Source organism: Zingiber officinale, chromosome 4B (assembly GCF_018446385.1).
Source record: "Zingiber officinale cultivar Zhangliang chromosome 4B, Zo_v1.1, whole genome shotgun sequence".
Lineage (NCBI taxonomy): Eukaryota > Viridiplantae > Streptophyta > Magnoliopsida > Zingiberales > Zingiberaceae > Zingiber > Zingiber officinale.
In genome coordinates, this window is record NC_055993.1 from 80,083,416 (window position 1) to 80,108,704 (window position 25,289).

Below are 25,289 nucleotides of genomic sequence, written 5' to 3' on the forward strand. Positions count from 1 at the left end.
TGGACTCTATAAATCCCGTCGCCTTCGACTAATGATTTAAGTTAGGCCCTTCCTCCCATAGCCCATCGCCTAATGGTTCCCAGCAAGAGCGACGAGGAGCGTCTTTCGCGGAGGAGTCGCGAAGGAGTCGGAGATAGGTTTTTATTCGTTGAAGAGTTACGGAGAAGTGGGTTTTAGGTTTTTTTTTCATGAAGTTAAAAAAATTGTTGTGTTTTCAAGATTCAACAACATTCAATAGACAACAGTTTAATAAAACTGTTGTGTTTTTAAGATTCAACAACATTCAATAAACAACATTTAAAAAAATTGTTGTATATTATCATATAAGCAACACTAAAAGACAATAGTTTTTTAAAACCGTTGTCTTTGACATACATTAGACAACAGTTTTTTGAAAAACTGTTGTTATTTAAAAAATATTATGGTGAACAACAACAGTTTTCAATAAAACTGTTGTTAAATGGAAAAAAGACAATAATTTCTTGAAAAATTATTGTCTATTAGGTGTGGTTAAATAAAAAATTTCTTGTAGTGGATGTTTGGAAATATATAGAGATTGCAGATACAATCGTCCGATTGAGGAGATTGTTGATATAATTCCCCTTTGGTCAAGGACTGACCAGTTAGATGTGAAGAAGAGTCAAGTATGTCAATGGGCTGACTGGATACTTGACTAGGAAAGTCCTAACTGAAGGTTAGGTAAAGGAAAGTCCTGATGAGTGAAGCCAGACAGTTTGAAAGTCCCAGTGAGTGAAGCCAGACAGTGAGAAAATTCTGGTGAGTGAAGCCAGGTGAAAGACCTAGTGAGTGAAGCTAGGCAGTTGGAAAATCTTGGTGAGTGAAGTCAGATGAAAGACCTAGTGAGTGAAGCCAGGTAGGTGAAAATTACGGTGAGTAAAGCTAAGCAGTGTGAAAGTCTTGGTGAGTGAAGCCAGGCAGATAGAAAGTCCTGGTGAGTGAAGCCAGACAAATGGAAAATCCTAGTGAGTGAAGCTAGGTGAAAATCCTAGTGAGGGAAGCTAGGTGAAAGTCTTGGTGAGTGAAGCCAGACAAATGAAAAGACCTGGTGAGTGAAGCCAGACACGTGGAAATCCAGGTGGGTCAAGGTTGACCGGACACCTGGTGTTGGGAAGTCCAAGTAGGTCAAAAGAGTGACCGAATACTTGGCAAAAGAAAATTCAGATGGGTCAAGGATGACCGGACATCTAGTGGAAGGAAGTCCAAGTGGGTCATGAAGGACCGAACACTTGGCACGAGACGGTAAGTCCAAGTGGGTCAAGGTTGACCGGACACTTGGCACAAGGAGAAAATTCCAAGTGAGTCAAAGGATTGACTGGACACTTGGTGAAGAAGTCTCAACAGGTCAAAGATGACCGAATGCTAGGCATGAGAAGTCCCAACAGATCACAGTTGACAAGATATTAGGTTCAGGACACCTTAGACTTGACTTGGGAAAGTTAGGGTTAGTCAATTTGATCAAGTGATCAAATTGGACCGAGCCCAATCGATCAGTTGATCGATTGAGCGCAATGCTACGATAAACATCATCCCAATCAATCAACTGATCGATTGGGAAGAAATGTCGCGAGAACAGAATGGTCCCCAATCGATCAACCGATCGATTAGGGGCTAGAAATCGCGTGTGATACGAGAGAGCTGAATCTATCGGATGATCGATTCATGCCATTTCCCATAGAGCACAGAAGAAGGCTGAATTGATCAACCGATCGATTCAGCCTCCCCAATTGATCACTCGATCAATTGGGAGACGACTACTGCACAAGATAAAGTCGTTGGCGAACATCTTCCTCCGCAGTTCTTCCTCTCCACTTCTTGCGATCTCTCTCACATATTCACGCCAGTTCTTGAAGCTTTCTTGGAGCAAAGTATTGCTGCACTTCCAAGGTCAAGAAGCGTTCCACAAGAAGAAGAAGAAGCAAATTAAGGTTTCATATTGTAAATCTTGTAAGATTTCACTTATATTTTGCTTTCCTTTCTTCTTGTTGTATTGAGAGTTTGTACAAGGCTTCTCCGCCTTCGGTAGTTATCGAGAAGGAGTGTTTTTCTTAGTGGAGAGTGTGTCGTGTGTGGATCATTGGATTAGTCACCTATTCTTGAGGTGGATACCAAGTAAATCCTAGCGTTAGCATTGTGAGTGTGTTTTGTGTGTATTTCTGCTGCATATCATCATCATCAAAGCAAGACAACAAAGCGTGATGAGCTATTCACCCCCCCTCTAACACCAATCAAGCCTAACACTGTGGGCCTACCGTACCATGCCTTGAGAAGCCACCGGCATAACCCCGTTCCACTTAGTATATGGAGGGGAAGCTGTGGTACCAGTCGAGATGGGAGTGGAGTCTGATCGGGTGCAGCTCTATAACAAGGATAACTCCGAGCGATGCCTCATGGAGTTAGATTTAATAGACAAAATCATAGATAAGGCAGTCGTTCGGCTGATGACGTACCGACAAAGAATGAAGCAAAACTACAAGAGATGAGTGATTTCTAAATCATTCCAAGTCGGCAACTTAGTCTAGAAAAGAGTTAAGTCGGTTAGTGACGTTAGCAAACTGAAGGGCCCATGGGGAGGACTCTACAAAGTAATTTAGAAGCACAGCTCGGGGTCTTATTATTAACAAGATGAAACGGGGAGAAACCTAGAGCGGCCCTAGAACGTGAACCATCTATAACCCTATCGGGTTGGGTAGTAAGTTTGTGAATAAATTTATGTAACCTGTAAAAATGTTCATTCTGTGAATGCAGGAAGTTTTGAATGAAAAATTATTAAGTTTCAAAGACTCTCGACTCGATCGGGCGAGTTATAAGAAAGCAAAGCCCTTGCACCAAGTGTCAAAGACTCTCGATCCAATCGGGCGAGTTATAAGTGATCGGAGCCCTCACACCAAGTGTCAAAGGCTCTCGATCTGAGTGGGCGAGTTATAAGCGAGCGAAGCCCTCGCACCAAGTGTCAAAAGCTCTTGACCCGAGCGGGCGAGTTATAATTGAGCGGAGCCCTCACGCCAAGTGTCAAAGGCTCTCGACTCGAGCGGGCGAGTTATAAGCAAGCGAAGCCCTCACACCAAGTGTCAAAAACTATCGACCCAATCGAGCGAGTTATAAATGAGCGTAACCCTCACACTAGGTGTCAAAGACTCTCGACCCAATCGGGCGAGTTATAAGTGAGCGTAGCTCTCGTGCCAAGTGTCAAAGCCCCTTGACCCGATTGGGTGAGTTATAAGCGAGCATAGTCCTCGCGCCAAGTGTCAAAGACTCTCGACTCAAGCGGGTGAGTCATAAGCGTGCGAAGCCCTCGCACTAAGTGTTAAAGACTCACAAATCATTTGGCTGTGTTATAAGTGAGAGAAACCCTCACGTCAAGTATTGGAGAATCATAGGCCATTCTATCGTGCTAGAAGCAAGCCTAGCTTACGTTCTACCTGTCACACGGACGAATATAAAAGGCCAAGTTTCCTACACTAAGAATAAAAGACTACAAGATGGTAGAACGGAGAATATAGAGCGTTAATGGGCGCGCATTGATTCATACTTATAAAATGTTTACAAGCTTCTTATGGAGAGTACAAAAGGCTGACAAGAAGTTTTGAAAAGGAAACTAGGCAAGGTAATCAAGCATGTTGTCCAGAAGCTACTTGGTGATCTGCTCCCTCTTTATAATTTTACTGGGTAAGTTGGGGGAGAGATAATCGTCATCCTTCAACTGTTGAAGGGTGTTGTTGATGCCATAGTTGAAGAGACAGAGAGTCCAGTTGGTGAATATTTCATTGAAAGCGTCAGAGCAAAGGTAATTTACTCTGAACGATTCCAACCGACCAAGTTGCTTCTCCTTGAACTTGTTGAATTCCTCTCTGGATCCCTCCAGCTCAGCCTTGGACAACTCCAAAGCGACCTTTAGCAAAACCAGCTTAGCATCTTTTTCATCAATTAAGCATTTTTGCTCCCCGAGCTAGAGCTCACTCGTCACTTGCTCCGCCGTTCGGCTAACCTGCTCGACCGCTAGCAATTTTTTTGCCTCTTTAAGCTTTTGGGCCAAGACCGGAGCCCCCTTGTTTTTATGTTGAGGTCTTCGATGGCTCAGAGTTTCCTAGTGTTGGCAGAATTTATCTTCAACTCAAAGTTATGAGCCTACTTGGTTAATCGATCGAGTTGGAGGGTCTGCTCGTGATTCCTGTTCTTCTCCACGTTGAGCGCTCATTCGGAGCCCAGCAACTGCTCAGCACTGATGTCCAAGTCAATCTTCAGTTGGGTAACCTCCACAGTAAGCTGCTCAACCTGAGCTCGTGAAGTGGATGCTTGGCCAGATGGGGCCCGTAGCTGTTAGTTTTCATGCTCCAAAAACGCCAGCCACTGGCACATAGTCAGACTCTCCACCTAGAATTACGAGACGAAAAAGCTAATCAGTACCGAGTGGGAAATGCAAAGAAAAGACTTGGTTAAAAATCTACCATAGTGGATTTCTGAGTGAAGCCATCAGCGAACTCCTCGAGCAGAATGGTCGCTGCTCTGGCCCTAGCATTTGCCTAGGTGTGCGCTAGTGGGCCTTGAATTTTAATCTAGTGTTTGGGGGAGCACGACTCAGCATCGTTTAGGTGACGCTATTTGTCGGTCGGCAAGTAGATAACCGTCGTGATGTGTCTGCGGCTGCTCGGATCTAATGACTCTGAGGTGACCCTTATACTTGGACATTGGGGAGGAGTAGATTACGAATACCTAGCTAACAAGATTGATCTACGAAAGCGATGACTAGTGACCTACATATAGTCTCGGCCAGTAGTGTGGACAGGGAAGACGTCCGGTGGAAAGAAGGGGGAGTAGGTAAAGTAGTCTCTCTCTCAGGGATTGCTGAAGAAGAAGTTTCACCCCACTCGGATGGAAGGTGGGAAGTTGAAGGAGTAGAAGGCTGCAAAGCAGAAGTGGCCGAGCGAGAAGAAGTCTCCGCCCGGTGCCTCTTGCGGTGTTGTATTAGCGGCTCACCAGATATAGTCGACTCTGAAGACACCACGATGGGCACCATGGAATGTCTTTCGGGGGGCAACTCGCTAGTTGTGGTCGTTGCGTTGTTAGCCGCCACCCAGCTTCCCCCTGCTTTGTCGGCCGGCTCTTCGGAATGCTCGATCGGTAACATGCCCGACTCTCTAGCTCAAGGACTTCTTTGGCATTGATCTTCGCGTCGACAAGCTTGCTCTTGCCACTCAGCCGTGCCCTCGACATGATTTGAGCTGCAAAAAAGAAAGAGAAATCAGTTAGATTCAAAGACGCCAAGAAGAAAAAAGACATACCTAGGGGGATGGACAACCACATTCAGATAGGGCTTAGCCCGATCACATATAAGACTCCCTCCAACAACAGCCAATGTATGTGATACTTCTAATCGGCCAGACTCTCGGCTACTTGGAGATAGTCTGACTTGCTTTGGTTTCTGTCGAGTGAGGGAGGCTTCTCTAATTCTATCTGCCAGTCGGTTGGATAGCTGGGTCAGCCGGGGAGACGGATGAAGAAATAATGCTCCCTCTAGTGCTTATTTGAAGTGGACATTTTATAAAAATAGACGATGCCCACTCATGCTTGAAAAAAGAAATGTGTCCAGCTCGGACAGCTTAAGATAGTAAAAGTAATGAAACACACAGGGTATTAAGGGAATTTCGTACAGATGGAATATTATGACCACCCCGCATAGCAATCTAAAGGAATTAGGCACTGTCCCCAGGGCGTAGCGCAAACGGTGGGTGCATGACATCTCTGGCGTAATGGCCAGGGGTCGATTCTCAGGAACTAATGACCTGGGGTTTACCCCACCATGCGCCTATGACTTGTGTACCTACATGAACCTCCCTCCATATCCGTGGGGCCGACACTAGGGGGTCGCTAAGGTAGCGGATCTATCTAAAGGAATTAGACACTAATTGATGCAGGGATATATGGAAATATCTACAGACTTCTGAAAAAAAGAGGTAGATGGGAAAGCATAAGCCGACAAAAAATTGGTCCTTATAGAAGAGCAGAAAATCATCTGGTGGCAGATGAGCACGGTCATAAGCGGACAAAATGGCAATTTGATAATCGTCAGGAAAATGATAGGTTAGTTTCATTTGATCGACCTCGTCGCTATTAAGGTGGAGGTATACTAGAGCCTAGGGATAGTCTGGGGAGGATGAGGAAATTCAGCCATGAGATAGAAAAAAGGGGGAAAGACCAAGGATTCAAAGAAAGAAAGGAGAAAAGGCTTACTGCGGAAAGAATCGTCGACGAAGACTGCAGACGAAAAAGCAAGGAAGATGAATGTGAACGTGAAGAAGATGATAGGGTAAAAGAAAAAAGTGAGGGTTTAAAAACCTAGAGGGCGGCTATCCTGAGCCGTTTGATCAAGGGCTTTGGAAAATAGAGATTCATCACGATCGTTGAATTCAAAAAGGTAGTCGTCACATCAAACTCAAATAGCTATCTATCACATCATGCATACGACGATATGCAAAGGCGGCACGTGGTATTTTGTTACAGGTGACATTAATGATGAGGCAGAAAGCATGATTAGAGGGCATGCTCAAGCGTGCTTTGTATTAATGGGTGAAGATTTGAAGGGTTTTTAAGAAATTATGATGACATCAGCAACAATTAAAATACACTACAATCAGAGCAGAGATCAGCAAGGAGTTAGAAAATTGACTAAATGTTGTGCGCGATAGAGCCAAATTACGACTATAAAACTGTATGAGATCGACATTAGAAGTCGAACGGTGGTTATAAAACAATGCGAGGTCAACATCAGTAGCCCAACAGTGGCTATAAAACCATGTGAGGTCAACATCAGCAGTTGAGCGGTGACTATAAACCCTAGAGCCAAAGACATCAACAGTCAAGTGACGATTATAAACCTTAAGACACCCCTTACAGGAAGAAGAGGTTCCAGACCACAACAACTGTCCAGTCAGTCAGACTTGTAGCCTCCTTCGACTAGATTTGAATGCGAGACTTGTGATCCGAGAATAACGAGGGGTTCCACCAAAGATGGGTTAAAGGAAGAAAGACCGGCTGACGTGGAAGACAAAGTCAAGTGAGCTATCCAAGTTGGCAGAGCAGACCAGGTATGGCCTAGTTGACCAAGTATGGCCGAGCGAACCAAGTATGACTGAGCGGACAACACAAGCTTATGAGACAAGCAAGCCGTGCATTTCTCGGCCGCTGTCCAAGCCGAGCGAGAGACGTGTCCACTCAGGTAAAGATAGCCCTCCGACCACGAAGAAAGTTAAAGTAGGAGCTGGTCTCGCCGACCGAGCTCCACGCCCAGTCAGACGGAGATAACTTATGGCGGTCAGAAAGCAAGGACAGAGACGAGCCGGCAGACCCGATAGACACTGTCGAACGGGGGCAGCTCGGTCGAGTAGACTCCGATCGGCCACATGTAGACCCACTAACTATCTTATCGTATTCTTTTAGGAGCTTGTGTCGTTGACAGCAAAACATGTCTAGTAGGTAAATCGTACTTTAGAAGTTTTCAGTCTGTCGCAGTAGAAAGTTCCATGATTGCTTAAGGAATAGTGTCTGAAATACTTTTTGACTTATCTTTTCCTAGGATGTTTAGGAAAATGTATCTATACTTTGAAATTTGTGCACAAATACTACAATAATATTATAAAAGTGAGGTTCTCATCTATAAAAGGAGGTATGTGTAATTTTATTTTCTACATGCTTAGTTATAATTTTCCGTTCTGTTACTAACCAGAAATTGATTTAATCATCGAAATACCAATATTGATAATCTATTTTTCGATCCGGCACTGATACTTTTATATTACAGGGCCATGTAGAGTTTTTACCCCGTTAACTTTAGATCTAGATATTCAACGTATTATTTTTATAGTTGTTAGACCTGATCAAATATTTGATAATAGAATTTATTTTTTTTAAAAAAACTGCGGTGAGAGAGGCTGCCGATTCTCACCAAATAAAACTGATGACGCGCAAAGTAAGATTAAATTAACGACGCGCCGCTCGCTTCCGGCCGCCTTAGCAATGCCACCCACCCTGCACCGGCTCCACTTTCAATAACAAGCACAGTAGTCTCGGTAACCATACCAATGACAAACCAGGTAGACTTTAGACACATGTCGCGAAAAAACTTCTGAAATTAGCTAATTTTTCTCCAGCTCGTTTGTTACCCGCCTCGTCTCTCGAAGACTCAAACTGTTAGGATTCCTGGGCCCCAATAGAAATCAAGTATCCTTGGGAGTAAATAAGCGGAGACCGTTGCGGTAATACTAACATGATTATATTAATTTAGTTTAATTATAATAAATAAATTAATGACTTCTAAATCAGCCCGATTAGTGTCTCGTATCTTCCCGGCATCATCGGTCGCAGTCGATAAGTATCTCGCATCTTCCCCACATCATCGTTCGCAAGGATTCGAAGGCTGGAAGAGTTCCTTTCTCTCTGTCTACTCCCGCTCTAGGTTTCGTCGCTTACCCTTCTCCAGTAAGAGGAAACCATGACGGACATCCCGAACGCCTCGTCCGACCTCCACGCCGGTATTCTGCATCCGCTAACCCTTGTTTTTTTCTTCTTATATTCTTGTTGCTCTCTTTGCTTTTCTTGTTGTTCTCTTGATGTTCTTGTTTACTCGTTTCTGTTGATCAGCTTTGAATGCGGAGGAGGATAGTGCTGGTGTTGTCGATGCTTTAAAGGTGCGATTCTTTTCCTGATATGTAGGTGATTTAGGGGAGAAAGGTGCTTTTATTATTGGGTTTGACGTGTTTTTGATGTTGTTATTGGACCCCCAGGACAAGCTCCAGATCGACGCAGAGAAGGATGAGGATGAATTGGAAACGCTAAGCCCAATAGTTAGGAAGCGAGTTGAAGTGTTGCGGAAGATCCAGGTTGGTTCCTTCTTTGTTGAGTTAAATTTTGATTTTGATTTTTTCCTCCCGCAGGTAGGCGTTTTCTCTGTGATATGTTGTGTTTATTACCTGCTTATCCCTTTATTAGTGCTTTCCGTTCGAGATAATTTGCTTATATTTTTCTCTCTCTTTTCGCTTGAAGTCTACTTGGAATATTGATTGGCAACAAGAACATAACTACGTACTAGTGATTTTTTGTTTACATGATCTTGGTTTGTTTCATGTAAATGTAGATTCAATCATTACGTTGTTCTCCTTCTATCTCATATTTATCTTTATATGGAAAATTTTGTTCATCAATCTCTTCCTTCCATTTGTTTGTCGATGACTTGTGTGGTTAACAAACTTGCCGTATGATAAGTATGTGAATCTTGGCCTTATGTCAAGAAGTACTTTGCAATTTATGGTATCAAGAGGTGAAGAAAAGATTCTATTTCCAAGCTGCTAGACCTGCTGGCATACGAAGGCAGCAGTATATGACTGACTTATTTGGAAGAGTGATTTTGCATGTGCTTTGCTAGTGTCCTCTGTTTATTGATGTGCAAAGGCTATCGTGATATAGGTAGCTTCTAATAAGATTCTTCAACTCATGTCCAACTTGTGCTAAAACTGGTAGTCTTATAACCATGCTCAATTTACTAATTCTTTCACAAACTTGAAATTTACATCTCCAATTTACTAGAGTTTTCCAAAATTTATGCTATCTGTGCTAGTATATCCTGATGGAGTAGTATCTTCTCTTTTTCCATTTTTTAGAGACAAATTGATGCACTAATGGCAAAGTTTTTCAAGGAAAGAACCGCACTTGAGGATAAATACCTGAAGCTTTCTGAGCCATTGTACACGAAGGTATACAGTATACTACTATTCCTTGGGTGGTGTAGTTTCATATTAGTGTATCTACAATGTACTCTAGAGAATAAGTTGTCGTCCATCGACCTTTGAATTTGATAAGTGTTTTTGGTAATCTTGACTATTTGCTACATCCTTTCACATTGAACTACAGAGGTATGAGATTGTAAATGGTATTGCTGAAGTTGAAGGTATTGAAACTGCAACCAACTCTAGCGAAGGTATTTTTGTATACTGATATTTGAGTGTAGTGCATTAGTTAGTGTGCTTATTATATTTCTCCCTGCCACAGAAAAGGGTGTGCCAGGATTTTGGCTGAATGCTATGAATCATAATGAAATGCTATTTGAGGAGGTAATCTAGTGTACAAAGACACCTCTTTTCTAATTTCTTCTCTGTTTGATTTTTATATTTAACTTCATCCAGATTCAAGAACGTGATGAGAAAGCTCTTAGATATTTAAAAGATATAAAGTTGTCCAGAATTGTTGAACCCAATGGTTTTAAACTTGAATTTTTCTTTGAAACTAACCCTTTTTTCAAGAATACCGTGCTGACAAAAACATATCACATGGTCGGTGAAGTTGATCCAATCTTGAAGAAAGTAGTTGGGTAAGTTATTAGTTTCGGTTTATTGAATCAACACTTATCATTTGATGATTAAATCACAGATTTTAACAAACTTTTGTATTTTGCTTAGGACTGAGATTGAATGGTTTCAAGGGAAGTGCTTAACTCAAAAGACTCTTATAAAGAAGCCAAAGATGGGCTGGAGGTATACCAATCCTATAACCAAAACTGTGGAATGCGACAGCTTCTTTAACTTTTTTAAACCACCGGAAATACCTGATGATGGTACATATTTGGATGACGACACCGTAAGATTGTCTGCCAACCTTAAAAGTAGATAAGTAAAATCACAACTAATTGCATTGTCATTTTTTCGGCAGGCTGATCAGTTGCAGAATCTGATAGAATTTGATTATGGTATTGGGTAAGTCATGTTTGGGTTTCATTTGCTTGTCGGTTTAGGTACTTCATCTCATATGGAGTCATTCTTCAAAGTTCTCTTGTTCATTTGCCTAACTTAAATCATAATGAGTCTGTGCGTTGTCAATTTGCAGCTCATTGATTAAAGACAAGTTGATTCCTCATGCTGTTAAATTGTTCACGGGGGAGGCTGCTGAATGAGTTAGAAATACAGGACGGCTAGGAAGAGGAATAGGAAGAGGATGAGGAGGTATATATCATACCCTTCTATATATAGCTGCTCTAATATTTTGTTTTTGTTTTTTGTTTTTTATAATCTGCTCTAATATTTTGTTGGTTAGTCATTTGATGGTTTTTGAAAAAAAAAAAAATACAGAATGTTGGTGGTGATCAAAGTGACCGGCTGGATGATTGCAAACAGTGGTAGATTCTTTTTACAGTGCATTGAGAACTTAATACTAGTCAAAAACTTCAAATTTGTGTGAAGCTCGCTCCAATTTTTTTGATAATTTTTTTTTCCCATCTGCCAACCAAATTTGGTCTGTCCTCAGTTTTATTGTTGTGATGCTGGTTGTTTCCTCTGTCAGTGTAATCATACTTTCAACTTTTAATCGGTTGAAATGATCTCTTGAAGATCAATCTCTCTCTAGTATTCCAAGCCCTTTTTTATCCTGTGAGACTTGGAAATAATATCTAAATATTCATTCAAGAAGAAAAGGCTAATATATAAACGTAGCACGTTCTTTGTTTTGTAAAACTATAGTATAATATTTTATTGTATTTATTAATCTAACATAACGTTTCTGTTAAAATTTAGTAATTCCTCCTTTTATAACTAGTAAATAATAGTATAATGCAATATTACACATCGCTAGTTAGATGTAAATAAAATGACGCACTGTAAATATTATATTGGGCGTTTATTTTTTATTTTTGCCCACCACTGGTAATTGATGAGCTCGACAAGCTCCAATCATGGCCAACAATATTAAATAATAATCGAATGAGACTAGTTAACTCACAATATTAAAGAATAAATAAATTGGACTAGTTAACTAACAATATTGAATAAATTGGACTAGTTTATGATGAGCTTCAATCATGACTAACAATATTAATGAATAAAAATATAAGACTAATTAATCGTTAAGATTCTCTTTTTACTATTTGTCTTTTTATTAATTCTTTAATGTCTTTTAATATTTTTTTGATGCACGATCACCTTCAAGGTATTAGACATAATTAATTGCTTCAATATAGATGAAAATTTTACGTCTCCTTAGCTTTGCAATAGATAAAATTCAATAAAATATTAAAAAGTTACTTCATATAATGCTCAAAAATATTTTATTATACCAAAAATATATCCTTTAGCACTTTGAGAATGTCAGCATTTTCTTTATATCTCTTCTCTATTAATTCTCATACATTTTACCAAGCAACGTTTTCATTTGGGTGCTTCAATTTCTGACCTTCAATTCATATATTCACAAATAAAGTTAACTTGAGTTTGACACATCTCATCTCTTAACTTAAATAGTAAGAAACTTAATCTTTTGACAACTATTTTGAGATAAAATTTACACGAATGCATCTTAGACCAATCAATTGTAAAGAATCAATTGATTAATGAGATGAGTATTCATTTATGCAAAAGATAAAATTCATCAGTCCAATGCGTCCTCCACGATTGCTCCACATCATTAAGAGAGAGTAAATTAAGTATCAAGTATACCCCATCTGGAAGGGTATTTTCATGACTTTTGCCAAAATTCGATACTTGTTGAATTCTACAAATCTATCATATGATTACTGGCATGGCTATTCCTTAGGGGCATGAGAGGAGCATTCACTTGCGACAAAAGATGATAATGTTTATGCTAGGCTATCCAGTATCTTCGGTCCCCTACTAGATATAGATAGATAAATTATAGAGGATTTTGCTCAACAACAATAGCTTATGCAAGGGTGAAGTAATCTATAAGGCTTTCGTACCAATTAAAAATCAACCCAAACGTATTCATGGTAAAATCACTACATGAACTATCTACGCCGGCATGTGGGGGCCGTGAGATGAGTATTCATGTTTTTATAATAGTTGTCTTAGTTTTATTGTAATATATGTTTCAATTTTGTTAGCTTTCACTTAGTTGTGACATATGTTTTAATCTAGTTGTCGTAGGTGCCTCCTTAATTTCATAAATAAAATAAAATAAAATGTACGTAAATGCCTTTGTTAAATTGTAATAGATAACCATTATATTACGTAGATACACTACTCGTTTAGTTATAATAAATGTCTTTATTTAGTTATAGCATATCTTCATTTTGACAAAAAAGAATTATCTAAAACACCAAATAGTTGAGTCGGGAAAACTAAAGATATGAAATAAATTTAATACAAATAAAATTCAAATAAATCTTTTCTTAGGATAAAACATGAACCTAAAAGAATTGGATCAAGAAAATTTACATCTATGATAGAGATTAGTTAAATTTCAATAACTATTTTTTTTAATGGGCGAAAGGAGCAAGAAAAGCTTCTCACGTTTTCTAAAGATGAAAGAAAAATGTTTTCATTTAAAGAAATAAAGAAGAAATATATAGGACAAGAATCGACACAATGATTTTTCTTCTCTAATATATATATTTTTTTAAGCCAAAGGTGCGTGTCCATTTTGTTCTAATCAACAAACAAAATCTAAAAGATTACATTTTTTGAGATCGAGAAGCAAAACCAAAACTATAAAATGAGTCTTTATTTATTTATTTATTATTAAATGAAGATTTATCTCCACAATTATTTGCCCAACACATAACAACTTATTCTTCTCCCTCTGTTCATCTTTTTTATTTTTATTATTACTATTATTAATAATAATAATGCCGATCGAGAAAGACCTCAAGCTCATGCGTGCATAGCTTCAACTGCATCCCTCTCACTACAAAAATGAGACAAAGCTCAGTCCCTAACATTTAGCTGTACATCTCCCCCTCTCTCTCGCCATGAACATGACCACATTTCTGATCTCCATCGTTCACGACAAAACATTCATCACGTTCCAGTCAAGAGAACTATAAAAAATTTTATCATTTCAAAACCCTAAAAAGACAGTAAGTAATTTGTACCATTATGTTCCTCCAGTGTCCTTAAATACTGCGGCTAGCCTGCTAAACTCATCTATATATATTTACCTCCAGAGATTCCAAAGAAAGTTGGCTGCCTGATTAATTAATTAAATTACCTGGTGCAACATGCATGTAACAATAAGGACTGAGTGAGTGTTAATTGGCACTATCTTATGGAGAAGTGGACAAGGGAGAGAGGGCTCACGGTCATCTATGCCTCGCCTTCCTTGGATTGCAAGGAATCAAAGGCGTAGTCAGGGCTGGGCTTTGCTGGGTTCTAGCCCAGTGAAGCCTAGCAATGCCTAGCAATTTTAGGCCTCACCCAGCAAGTAATGCCCAGTAATTTTAGGCTTCAACCTTGCTATGCTGGGCTAAGTTTTACTGGGCTCAGCAGTTTTAGCCCAGGCCAGTTGTTCAGCCTAGCAATGTCCAGTAATTTTAAGCTTCAACCTTGCTATGCTGGGTTAAGTTTTACTGGGCTTAGCATTTTTAGCCCAGGGCAGTTGTTCAAGCTGGCTACGCCATTGCAAGGAATATTACCCAAATAGAGCTCTGAAACACCTCACGAGATTTCTGTTCCTTTGTTGTTTGTTTGTATGTATGCCTATGCCTATTCCTATGCCTATGCCTGCCTCATCATGCTGATCGATTGGACCTACGCCAGGAACTCTGATTTAATTTTCAACCTGAAAATTAATCTCAAACCATGCATGCATCATGATCCATGCCCTCTCTGTATTATTCTACACGATGAACAGCTAGCTAGCTAGCTAGATTAAGATGATCAAGCTCTGTAAATTAAGTGTGTTTGATTATTGTAGTTTTACGGCCGACAGGGAGGAGTAAAGGAATTTCTAGGTCTGCGTTGGTATAAAACCAGGAACAGAGCAAACGACAGAAAGTGCTAGCGTCAGAGTTGGCCATATTATTTGGTGAATTATTCAAGGTTCATCTCGTCCACATTCTCTCTCTCTCTCCTCTCTCTCTCTCTCTCAGCTCATTTTTAATTTCATAGTTCATGGTAAATATAGATCTGAATTATGTTTTTGTTCCTTGATTTCTACTTCAAAGTTTGCATGTTCATGGAGTTGTGCATGAGTTTTGTAGTTCTTCATCTTTCTTAAAGACAAAAAAAAACAAGGAAGAAGAAGAAGAAGAATTCCCTATCTTGCTAGATCTTCATTTATATAAGAAGGTATATCTTCTTCCTTTTTTTTCTTCTTTTGCAGGGAAAGACACAGATCTCCTGTTTCACTGCTTGAGTTGCTGATAGATCAGGTCTCAAATTTTGAAGAAGAAGAAGAAGAAGAAGATGAAAGGGATAACAATTCATCAATATCCTTTAAAACACCAAGCTTTGGAGGAGAACATGTCGAATCTAACCTCTCCTTCTGGGGAAGCCTGCAGTGTCTCATCCAACCAACACTACTCCTCCTTGGCCTCCTCCACAATTCCAAACTCAACCAAGAAGAAGAGGAGCCTCCCAGGAAATCCAGGTTTTTCATCAATTAACATAATTAATTTCCTTGTTGTTGTTATTGATGTTGTTGTTGTTGTTGTTGATGGATGCAAATTAAAATGATCTGGACGTTAAATATACATCGATTAGATCCAGAGTCTGAGGTCGTGGCACTGTCCCCCAAGACGCTGATGGCCACCAACAGGTTTGTGTGCGAGATCTGCAGCAAAGGGTTTCAGAGGGATCAAAACCTGCAGCTCCACAGGAGGGGCCACAACCTCCCCTGGAAGCTCAAACAGCGGCCCAAGGAGGTGAGGAAGAAGGTGTACGTCTGCCCCGAGCCGACGTGCGTCCACCACGACCCTTCCCGGGCCCTCGGCGACCTCACCGGCATCAAGAAGCACTTCAGCCGGAAGCACGGCGAGAAGCGGTGGAAGTGCGACAAGTGCTCCAAGAAATACGCCGTCCACTCCGATTGGAAGGCTCACTCCAAGATCTGCGGCACCAGGGAATACAGATGCGACTGCGGCACCCTTTTCTCAAGGTCAGACACAGAGAGACTCTTTTCTTTTTGGAGTAATTCGCCTACTGCAGCCTTTTTTTTCTTTTTTTTTCTTTTTTTTTTTTTTGCGAAGATCGATGTTTCATTATTCTCAATTTCATTGGTGCATGGTTATACGTTGTTGCAGGAGGGACAGTTTCATCACTCACAGAGCCTTTTGCGATGCACTGGCAGTCGAAGGTAGCTCCGGGGGCATTTCAGCAAACACCATGGCTGCAGCCCGCCGCCACCCACTTCAGTTAATCTCCCATCCGGCGGCAGCAGCAGCAGCAGCATCACATTCACTCGAGCCCTTCTCTCTCCACTTCCACAGTAACCAACAAGTGCAGCAGATGAAGCAGTTCGGCACTGTTCTTCCACCATGGCTAAACTACCAAGGCAGCACCTCATCCAATTCCCTCAGCCATCTCGATTATCTCGGCGACCAGCATGAGTACCCTAATCATGGCGGTCCTCCTCCTCCTCTTCCTCCTCCTCCTCTTAATTTCACAGTCACTGCTCCACACATGTCAGCCACTGCGCTGCTGCAGAAGGCAGCTCAGATGGGTGCAACTCTGAGCACTGGTAGACCTCAAATGGCACCTCACGCAGGTGCCAATGCTGCTGATGGTTTTGGCCTTGGCTTAATGGAAGCCAGTGGCGGCGGCGGTGGTGGAGGAGGAGGAGGAAGCTATGGACAACTAGTAGCACCTCCTCACCTCCTTGAAGATATGATGATCATGAACAACAACCCTCTCTCTTCATCAACTAATCCAGGGTTTGATGGACCATTTGATCAGGATGCATTTGATGGAATCATGGGATCCAAAAGGGAAGGGAATAACTTCATGGTAAGAACACAAGGCGGCGGCGGCGGCGGCGGCGGCAATGATGGGATGACAAGAGACTTCCTAGGTCTAAGGGCATTTTTCCCACAAGGTTATCCTTAACTTGTTGATAGGTTGGTGCAAAAATTATACATTGAAGGAGATATAATATTACTGCAGAATTTGAGGGGTATATATCTTATTATTCCTTGTTAGTTTCTTGAATTAATATTTGTACTCCAAAAATGGAGAAAACTTGTTGTTATCTCTGAAAAACAGCATAGCTATATCCAAGAATAGTCCATGCAAGGACATTCTTGTTATGAGTTTTTTTTTATTAACATATTATATATATACATAGAAGTGGCTTAAATTATGTTAACTTGGTTTAATTTGACCTCATCAACTAAGTTTTAGTTGAATATTGGGTCATAGTCAATAAAAGCTCAACTTAGTTTTCTTGAGGAGTGTCATTTAAAAATAAAAAAGAGTTTCTAGAAGTAGGGTGATATTTTCCTCTTTCAATCGTAGTTCGTCAAGATCTCCTTGTGAATTAGGTTTGACCAAATTTTTATTGCCCTAATTCATTGAGGCTATACATCCATAATGACTCCAAAGGGTTTATCATCTATTACTCACCTTGAGCTAGATGAAAAATGTGGAAGAGGAGCGAGGAAGTTTTACTATGTTAATGATCGCTTAGAGAGTGGTTTGTGTAGGTTGTCTTTGGTTCAACGAACTCAAGTTAGGATATTGGTCATAGTTAAACGAGTGTCAAGGAAGATAGAAGGATATCATCATCATCATCCTAAAGTGATGAAGAAACTCATATAGCACACCTGATGAAGAAAGAAATGAAGAATGATAATAAAAAAAATTTATGTACGAGTGGTATCAAAAAGTTAGTTAAGGATAAAAAAGAAATAAAGAAGAAGAGACCGATAAAATGCTTCTATTGTACCACATCAAGTTAAATGATATAAGCATATATCATTTCCACATGATATGTAATTAATTAAAGAGTGACATACTTATTATAATGGGATAAAAGATCAATTTCCGATGATGGATGCATGCCCTCAAAGGAAAAAATATCCCTCCCACCCCTAGTCAATTTAGTTGTTGGCTATAGGTTGATTCTGTGATTTACCTCTATTCTCTGTAATTTATTTTCCTTCACATAACTTAAGAATAAATCATGAAAAATATCTGAAATGAGTATAATTATCTTTTATTATAATATAGACATATATCCCTAAAGGCCACATAGATTTATACATCGATCATCTTCCAACAATGAAAAAGAAAAACCAATGAATAACTCATTGGTGCTAATGACACTTAATGATCAAGTGATGACAACGTGCACCCCCCCAATGTGTATAAAAGGAAGAGAAATTTCTCTTTTAAAGTGTGTAAGACTCTCACTTTTCTCCCTTTCTCTCTTGATTGCACAAGTACAAGACTTCTCTCACGAGACATCACCACCGGATCCCGAGGATGTTTGGAGTGAGGAACTACGAAGAAGACTCTTGTAGACTTCTTCCTGATCTTGCGAGATTCTGGAATCCACGAGGTAATCATCTCGATCAAGAAATAACATTAGTATCAGAGTCTTCCCATTCCTCTCTCCACGATGTCATCAGATAGGGATGGCAATTTTCCCCGCGGGTTTGGGGCCCCGCGGGGAAAACCCGAAATGGGGATGGGGATCCCCGATTTTTCGGGGATGGGGCGGGTTTGGGGCGGGTATGGGAATACTATCTCCATCCCCGAACCCGCCCCGAATATTATTATTATTAATATTAATAAATAATAATATGATTTTTTTAAAAAATATTAATAATAGTGTTAATATTAATATTAAAATTTTTGAAAATATTATTAATAATAATATTATTGATATTGATATTAATATTAATATTATCATTAATAATTATTATTAAATAATAATAATAATAATATAAATTAATTTAGAAATGGGGCGGGGATGGGGAATCCCCGAACCCGTGGGTTCGGGTTCGGGGAATCCCCGAACCCGAAAAAATGAAAACGGGGCGGGGATGGGAATGGCAAACCCGGCCCCGCCCCGCCCCGTTGCCATCCCTATCATCAGATGATCTCCATGCGCAAGAGCTTGCTGCAATGGAAGAAGATGATTTTAAACCAATGAAGATCTCCACTGACGACGATGGGGATAGCTTGGTTGGTAGCGGCCCGACATCCACGCAGGAGTCTGTGGCGCCTATTAGATATCGGCGACTGATGACTGCAAGGGATTATGTTGTAGCGATACGCTCTTCTCCCTCGACTCGCTCGATCTACGTTCACGTGCATGGCGGAGGCACTGCTCGGCGCTGCTTGCGAACTTGCGAGGGACGCGGCTCACGTCCATGTGGGCGCGCCATCCATGTGTTGGTTGCTACTCGGAAAACCTATAGGTTCCACTGTACAAAAATTTTGTACAAAGGTCTGAACCTTTTCCTAGCTACCATGTGTTCTTTTAAATTAAATTTTGGATCGCCTGCGGAACTTAACACGTTTGATCCAAAACTTAATCTATTTGTTCTTTTAGGTTTTGACTTGGATCTCCTGCGGAACTTAACACGTTCGACCCAAGTCTCCTTAAGTTATTAATTCCATTAAATATTAATTTCCATAAAAGGTTCCTAGTACTGACATGGCGAGGCACATGGCCTTCTTGGATATGGGAGCAACCACCACCGACTAGACAAAACCTTTAATAGAAAGCTAATATTTAATTTCCTAAAATAACTTTAGGTTAACCAAAGAGAACAATCAAATCACAAGGAAAAGAAAAAACAAAAGAACACAACTTCGAAAAAACATATTCGAAATTCTAGAACGTAAGCCTCTTGTATTTGGTATTATTTCCATAAATAACTAGCATGATGCGGAAATAGAAATTACTAGTTATACCTTGTAGAAAAACCTCTTGATCTTCTACCGTATTCCTCTTCTAACCTCGGACGTTGTGTGGGCAACGATCTACCGAGATGAGAAACCACCAACCACCTTCTTCTCCTCCAAGCAAGGTTCGGCCACAAAAGAAAAGCTTCACCAAGGAGAAAAACCAAAATACTAACCAAGCTCCAAGAGATACTAGCTTTCTCTCCTTCTTCTTCTTCTTCTCCAAGTAGTATCCGGCCACCACAAGAGCTCCAAGGAAGGGAGAGAGGTTCGGCCACCACAAGAGGAAGAGAGGGAGAGGATGGCCGGCCACACCAAGGAACAAGAGAGGGAGAGGAATAATAGATGTTGTGTCTCTTGAAGGCACCCTCACCCTTTTTTTTATATTCCTTGGCCTAGGCAAATTAGGAAATTTAATTACAATAAAATTTTCTTAATTTTCCTTGACATGAATTAATTGATAAAAATAAAACAAAATTTCCCAATTAACTTGAGATGGCCGGCCACATCATTGGAAAACAAAAGAGGACAAGTTTTAATCAACAATTAAAACTTCCTAATTTGTTTCCGGAAATTTTAAAAAATAAAATTTCTCTTTAAAATCTCTTTATCGTTGATAAAAGGAAATTTCTATAATTTTAATTTTATCAACATGTGAATAATTTTTAAAGAAAAAATAAAACATCTCTCCAATCTACAAATATGGAAAGAGATCTAATCTCTTTCTTTAATCTTTTGTAGATCTTTTACAAGAGAGATATTTTAATTTTAATTCTCTTTAAAATATATCTTCCACATAATAATAAAAATTAAAATTAAATTTCTTTTTAATTTTATTTGGCCGGCCCTACTAGCTTGGGTTCAAGCTAGGGCCGGCCACCCAATTTTATACCTAGGCCGGCCCTAGCTTGTTCCTAGAAGGTGGGTATAGGTGGGTATAGAACTCTATAAATAAGAGGCTACGATAGGGACCGAGAGGAGGAATTGGTTTTGGTCTCCCGATAAAATTAAGCATCCCGTGTTCACCCCGAACACACAACTTAATTTTATCAATGATAATTCATTCCACTAGAGAACTATCATTGAACTACCGCACCAATCCCAAATTACATTTTTGGGCTCCTTCTTATTATGAGTGTGTTAGTCTCCCTGTGTTTAAGATATCGAATGTCCACTAATTAAGTGAGTTACTGACAACTCATTTAATTAATGTCTAAGTCCAAGAGTAGTACCACTCAACCTTATCGTCATGTCGGACTAAGTCCACCTGCAGGGTTTAACATGACAATTCTTATGAGCTCCTCTTGGGGACATTATCAACCTAGTATCTCTAGGACACAGTTTCCTTCTATAATCAACAACACACACTATAAGTGATATCATTTCCCAATTTATTGGGCTTATTGATTCATCGAACTAAATCTCACCCATTGATAAATTAAAGAAATAAATATCAAATATATGTGCTTGTTATTATATTAGGATTAAGAGCACACACTTCCATAATAACCGAGGTCTTTGTTCCTTTATAAAGTCAGTATAAAAGAAACGACCTCAAATGGTCCTACTCAATACACTCTGAGTGTACTAGTGTAATTATATAGTCAAGATAAACTAATACCTAATTACACTACGACCTTCTAATGGTTTGTTCCTTTCCATTCTGGTCGTGAGCTACTGTTTATAATTTATAAGGTACTGATAACATCATCTTCTGTATGTGACACCACATACTATGTTATCTACAATATAAATTAAATGAACAACTACAAATAAATGTAGATAATTAGACCAAATGTGATTCTTTATCCATAATGAATGTTTACAAAGCTTAGGCTTTCAGTATACACTCCAACACCATGGCCATGCAAGCCGCTCACACAGCCATGTAGGCCTCGCGGCCAGCAACGACGCGCACGAACATGCCAACCGTGGCCTCCCGCGAGGCCGCACAGTCCACGGTCACGTGGGTTGGCAGGCCACGGATGCCCGTCGCCACGTGGGCGCAAACAGTTGCGGCGTCTGTGGCCTCGCGAGAGGCCCCGACAGTGGTCCTGCACGCCTCGCACGTAGGCACGGAGGCAATCGTGGTCCAATGGCGCGCAGAGAGGTTAGGAGCCCAAGCGAGCGTGGAGGCGACCGTGGCCTAGACGCTTTCGCAGGTGTGCTGGCGATGGTCCACCCATGACCAGACGCATTTTTCTAGTGGAACAGGCTCACATGAGGGCTTCAGCTAATCGGCAACGTGAACTTGACCGTCTTGCAAGACGCCACTCTAATGTGGTTTTCCCGAGTGGACCTCGTGGTCGAGCTTGACTTAGCCGCATTATTGGACGTGGACCTGTAGGGAATGCTGACCCGGTCTCTCGTCACCATCATAATGAAAATTTGGCACTACGACGAGTCCGGCGTCATATACGGAATGCTCCCTGGCGCCGTGCTATGACTCCCACCCGCCTCTAGACGATTACTTTAGCTATTATGATGTTATCACAGTTTTAAACATGATTTTATTAGTACTTTGGAACATTATTAGTTTCATGATTATGAGATTATCTTATTTAAGTACATGCAATAAATTGTATTAGTCAGTTTCCTCTTATAATAAAATTTTTCATGCACTTTATATTCCAGCAATCTATGTATGATCCGATGATTTAAAATCATGTGTTGCACCCTTTATTAAACATGCATGATTACTGGTTATTTGAACATGAATGATTCATTATTGTTCAAAATTATTCGAATATCTTTTAAATATAATTAGCTGGTGTTAATTTTTTATCTATATTTAAATAAATTTTATCTTATTTTATTGTTGCTAACCAAGTCTTTTTTGGTCTTCCTCTTCCTCGTTTATCATCTTGTTTAAATATAAATGATGATATAATAGGAGATAAAGCTCAATGACGTAAAAGGATTCATACAGCCGACCCCACCTAGTGGGAAAATGTTTGGTTGTTGTTGTTGTTAATTTTTTATCTGAATATTCATGTTTAGTAGATATATGCTTATTAATTGAGAGATGTTAGTTCTTCTCCCTTTACATTATTTGATCGAAATTACTCTAGTAATATTGAATATTCTTATATAAATGGGAGATGATTGTAGTACTCTAAGTTTATTTTCGATCTTATTATATAGAGAATATTTAATATTATAATGTAGTTTTGGGGTCAAATAGACTGATGTGTAGAATTATCAATTTAACCTTCTCATTATTATTTTAAATGTAGTGATTCACCGATGGTCTCGAGAAATGTTATTGCTGACTTAACGAAAGGGGATAAATTAGATGGCACTAACTATGACATATGACATTGAAAAATCCAATATCTCTTGAACGAGCAAGAGTTACTTGATCACATTACTACATCCATGACCTCGCCTGCAGAAGGCAACACTGCTCTACACCGACGAGATCAAGAGGCTTACAACTCATGGTTCAACAAAGATCGCAGCACACGCTTTACACTGTTAAGCAACATGCAGGATGATTTGATTGGCGAGTTTGAAAAGTGTAAGACTGCCAAGGATATGTGGGATAACTTGAAAATTGCTTTTGGAGGAACCTCTACCACGAGGTTAAGGGCTCTTGTTTTGAAATTTGAGACCCTCCGAAAAGATCCCCTCAAAACATGATTGAGCATCTCAGGATGATGTCAAGCATGATCCGCGACTTGAAGTATGCAGGTCACGATCTCACTGATGAGCAGCAGGTGCAGGCTGTCATAAGATCTTTAGCAGACTCTTGGACTCACATGAAACAAATCCTCACTCACAATGAGAGCATTAAGAATTTTTCTGACATCTCTCGCCATGTGGATTTAGAGGCTGAGCGTGAGGAAGCTATTTGCGCTATTGCCCTTGTCGCCCAGGGAGGCAGACAACATGGCAAGAAGGGTCCAAAGAAGAACTTCAAGAGGAAGAGGCAAAATATTGCATCCACTTCCAAAGAGAGGCAGACACCGAAGCACCAAAGTGGCAAGCGCGATGGAAAGAGAGACAAGTCGAAGGCCAAATGCTATAATTGTGGCCAATTGGGGCAGTTTGCTCATGAATGCACTGAGCCGAAAAAGGTATTCATATTTCTTTGCTCTCCAACTGTGCATGTTTGTTCGCATATCTTAGTTGCTCGAACAAATCCTGAATGGATAGTGGCTTCAGGAGCGACCAGACACATAACAAGGGATAAAGCAGGATTCGTGGATTATCGTCGAATCTCAGCGGGATCACAAAGAGTATACATGGGAAATGGTTCCAGCGAGGAAGTCCTTGGAGTTGGTGTGTATCAACTCAAGTTAAAGACTGGATGAGTCTTAACCCCCCATGACGTACTCTATGTGCCTAAAGTTCAGCATAATCTACTATCAGTCTCATCATTATTAGCATTAGACTTCTCTTTTTCTTTTGCTAGCAACCAAGTTGGCATTTGTTTGCACAATGTTATATATGGTTATGCTTTTTTCATGGATGGCTTGTTTAAATTAGATTTGGATTATCAGGTGTCTTATGTGGTGAATACTGATAATAACCTTGATTTGAAAATTTGACATGCTCGGCTAGGACACATAGGACAAGATAGAATGACAAGGTTAGCTCGAGAAGACTTGCTAGGCTCACTCGCTAAAGTCAATCTTCCTGTGTGTGTATCGTGTTTAGCCGGTAAGGCATGTCGTAAGCCGTTCAAAAAGGCTAAGAGAGCCTTTGAACTCTTACAATTGATCCACTTCGACATTTGAGGACCTATGAGTGTGAAGATCAGTCAAGGGGCTTCATATTTTCTCACATTTATAGATGATTATCAACGATATGGATATGTCTATTTGATCGCTCATCGCTATGAAGCATTAGATTGATTCAAACACTTCTTGGCAGAGGTTGAGAATCAATTAGGCAAAACCACAAAAGTTCTTCGGACAGATCAAGGGCGTGAATATCTTTTGGATGAGTTCTGAACTTTATATGAAGAAAAAGGAATACACAGGCAATTAAGTATTCGAAATACACCGCAACAAAATGTTGTTGAAAGACGGAATAGAACACTGTTAGATATGGTTAGGCCGATGATGGCGCATACCAACCTTCCAATATCTTTTTAGGGGGATGCTATAATGACTGCGGCCTATATCCTTAACCGTGTACCTTCACAGTCAATTCTTTCCACCCCTAATGAGTTATGGCATGGTGAAAAACCAAATTTAGATCATCTACGCCCATGGGGTGCAGTGGGATATGTCCATGATGTTGGGGATCTTATGTGGCCGACTAGAACGGAGGTTAGATAGATGACACCTCCAAATGATCGCTTCACACGTATTCGTTATTTGTGCGGCGGAATAATACAAAAACAAATACGAATAGGAATACAAACGATAAAGACAATAAAGATAAGAACAAGCAAAATGTTGATTTACGTCAGTGGAGATAAAGCTCTTATTCCATGATTGTTCATAAGGTGGACGATTCCTCAATCTGTCAGTGGATTAATCCCCAGAAACTCCAACTAGCACAATCCTCCTTGTTAGTAAAGAAACCTCGCCACAACTCGACCAAGAGCACTTGGATTGCTAGGGCAGTAGTTGACTACTAATTAGGGTTAACCACCACTAATTTCGTCAACCATAACCAAGCTTCCAAGCCTTG

At 40.2% G+C, this 25,289-nt stretch overlaps 1 protein-coding gene and 1 pseudogene across 4 annotated transcripts; both read left to right on the forward strand.

Annotated features, from left to right (window-relative positions):
* Positions 1-8,381: 8,381 nt before the first annotated feature.
* On the forward strand, positions 8,382-11,000 carry LOC121975247 (annotated as a pseudogene).
* Positions 11,001-14,694: 3,694 nt separating this feature from the next.
* On the forward strand, positions 14,695-17,053 carry LOC121975246 (protein indeterminate-domain 11-like). 4 transcript variants are annotated; one of them, XM_042526792.1, is made up of 5 exons: positions 14,793-14,906; positions 14,993-15,080; positions 15,164-15,381; positions 15,495-15,888; positions 16,034-17,053. In XM_042526792.1, the coding sequence occupies exons 3-5, from the start codon at positions 15,198-15,200 to the stop codon at positions 16,833-16,835; spliced, it is 1,380 nt and encodes a 459-aa protein (XP_042382726.1). In that variant the 5' UTR covers positions 14,793-14,906; positions 14,993-15,080; positions 15,164-15,197; the 3' UTR covers positions 16,836-17,053. The 4 variants fall into 4 exon arrangements, with proteins under 4 accessions (XP_042382724.1, XP_042382725.1, XP_042382726.1 ...); XM_042526790.1 differs by lacking the exon at positions 14,993-15,080 and having other exon boundaries at positions 14,695-14,831; positions 15,115-15,381; XM_042526791.1 differs by lacking the exon at positions 14,993-15,080 and having other exon boundaries at positions 14,782-14,906; positions 15,115-15,381.
* Positions 17,054-25,289: the final 8,236 nt, after the last annotated feature.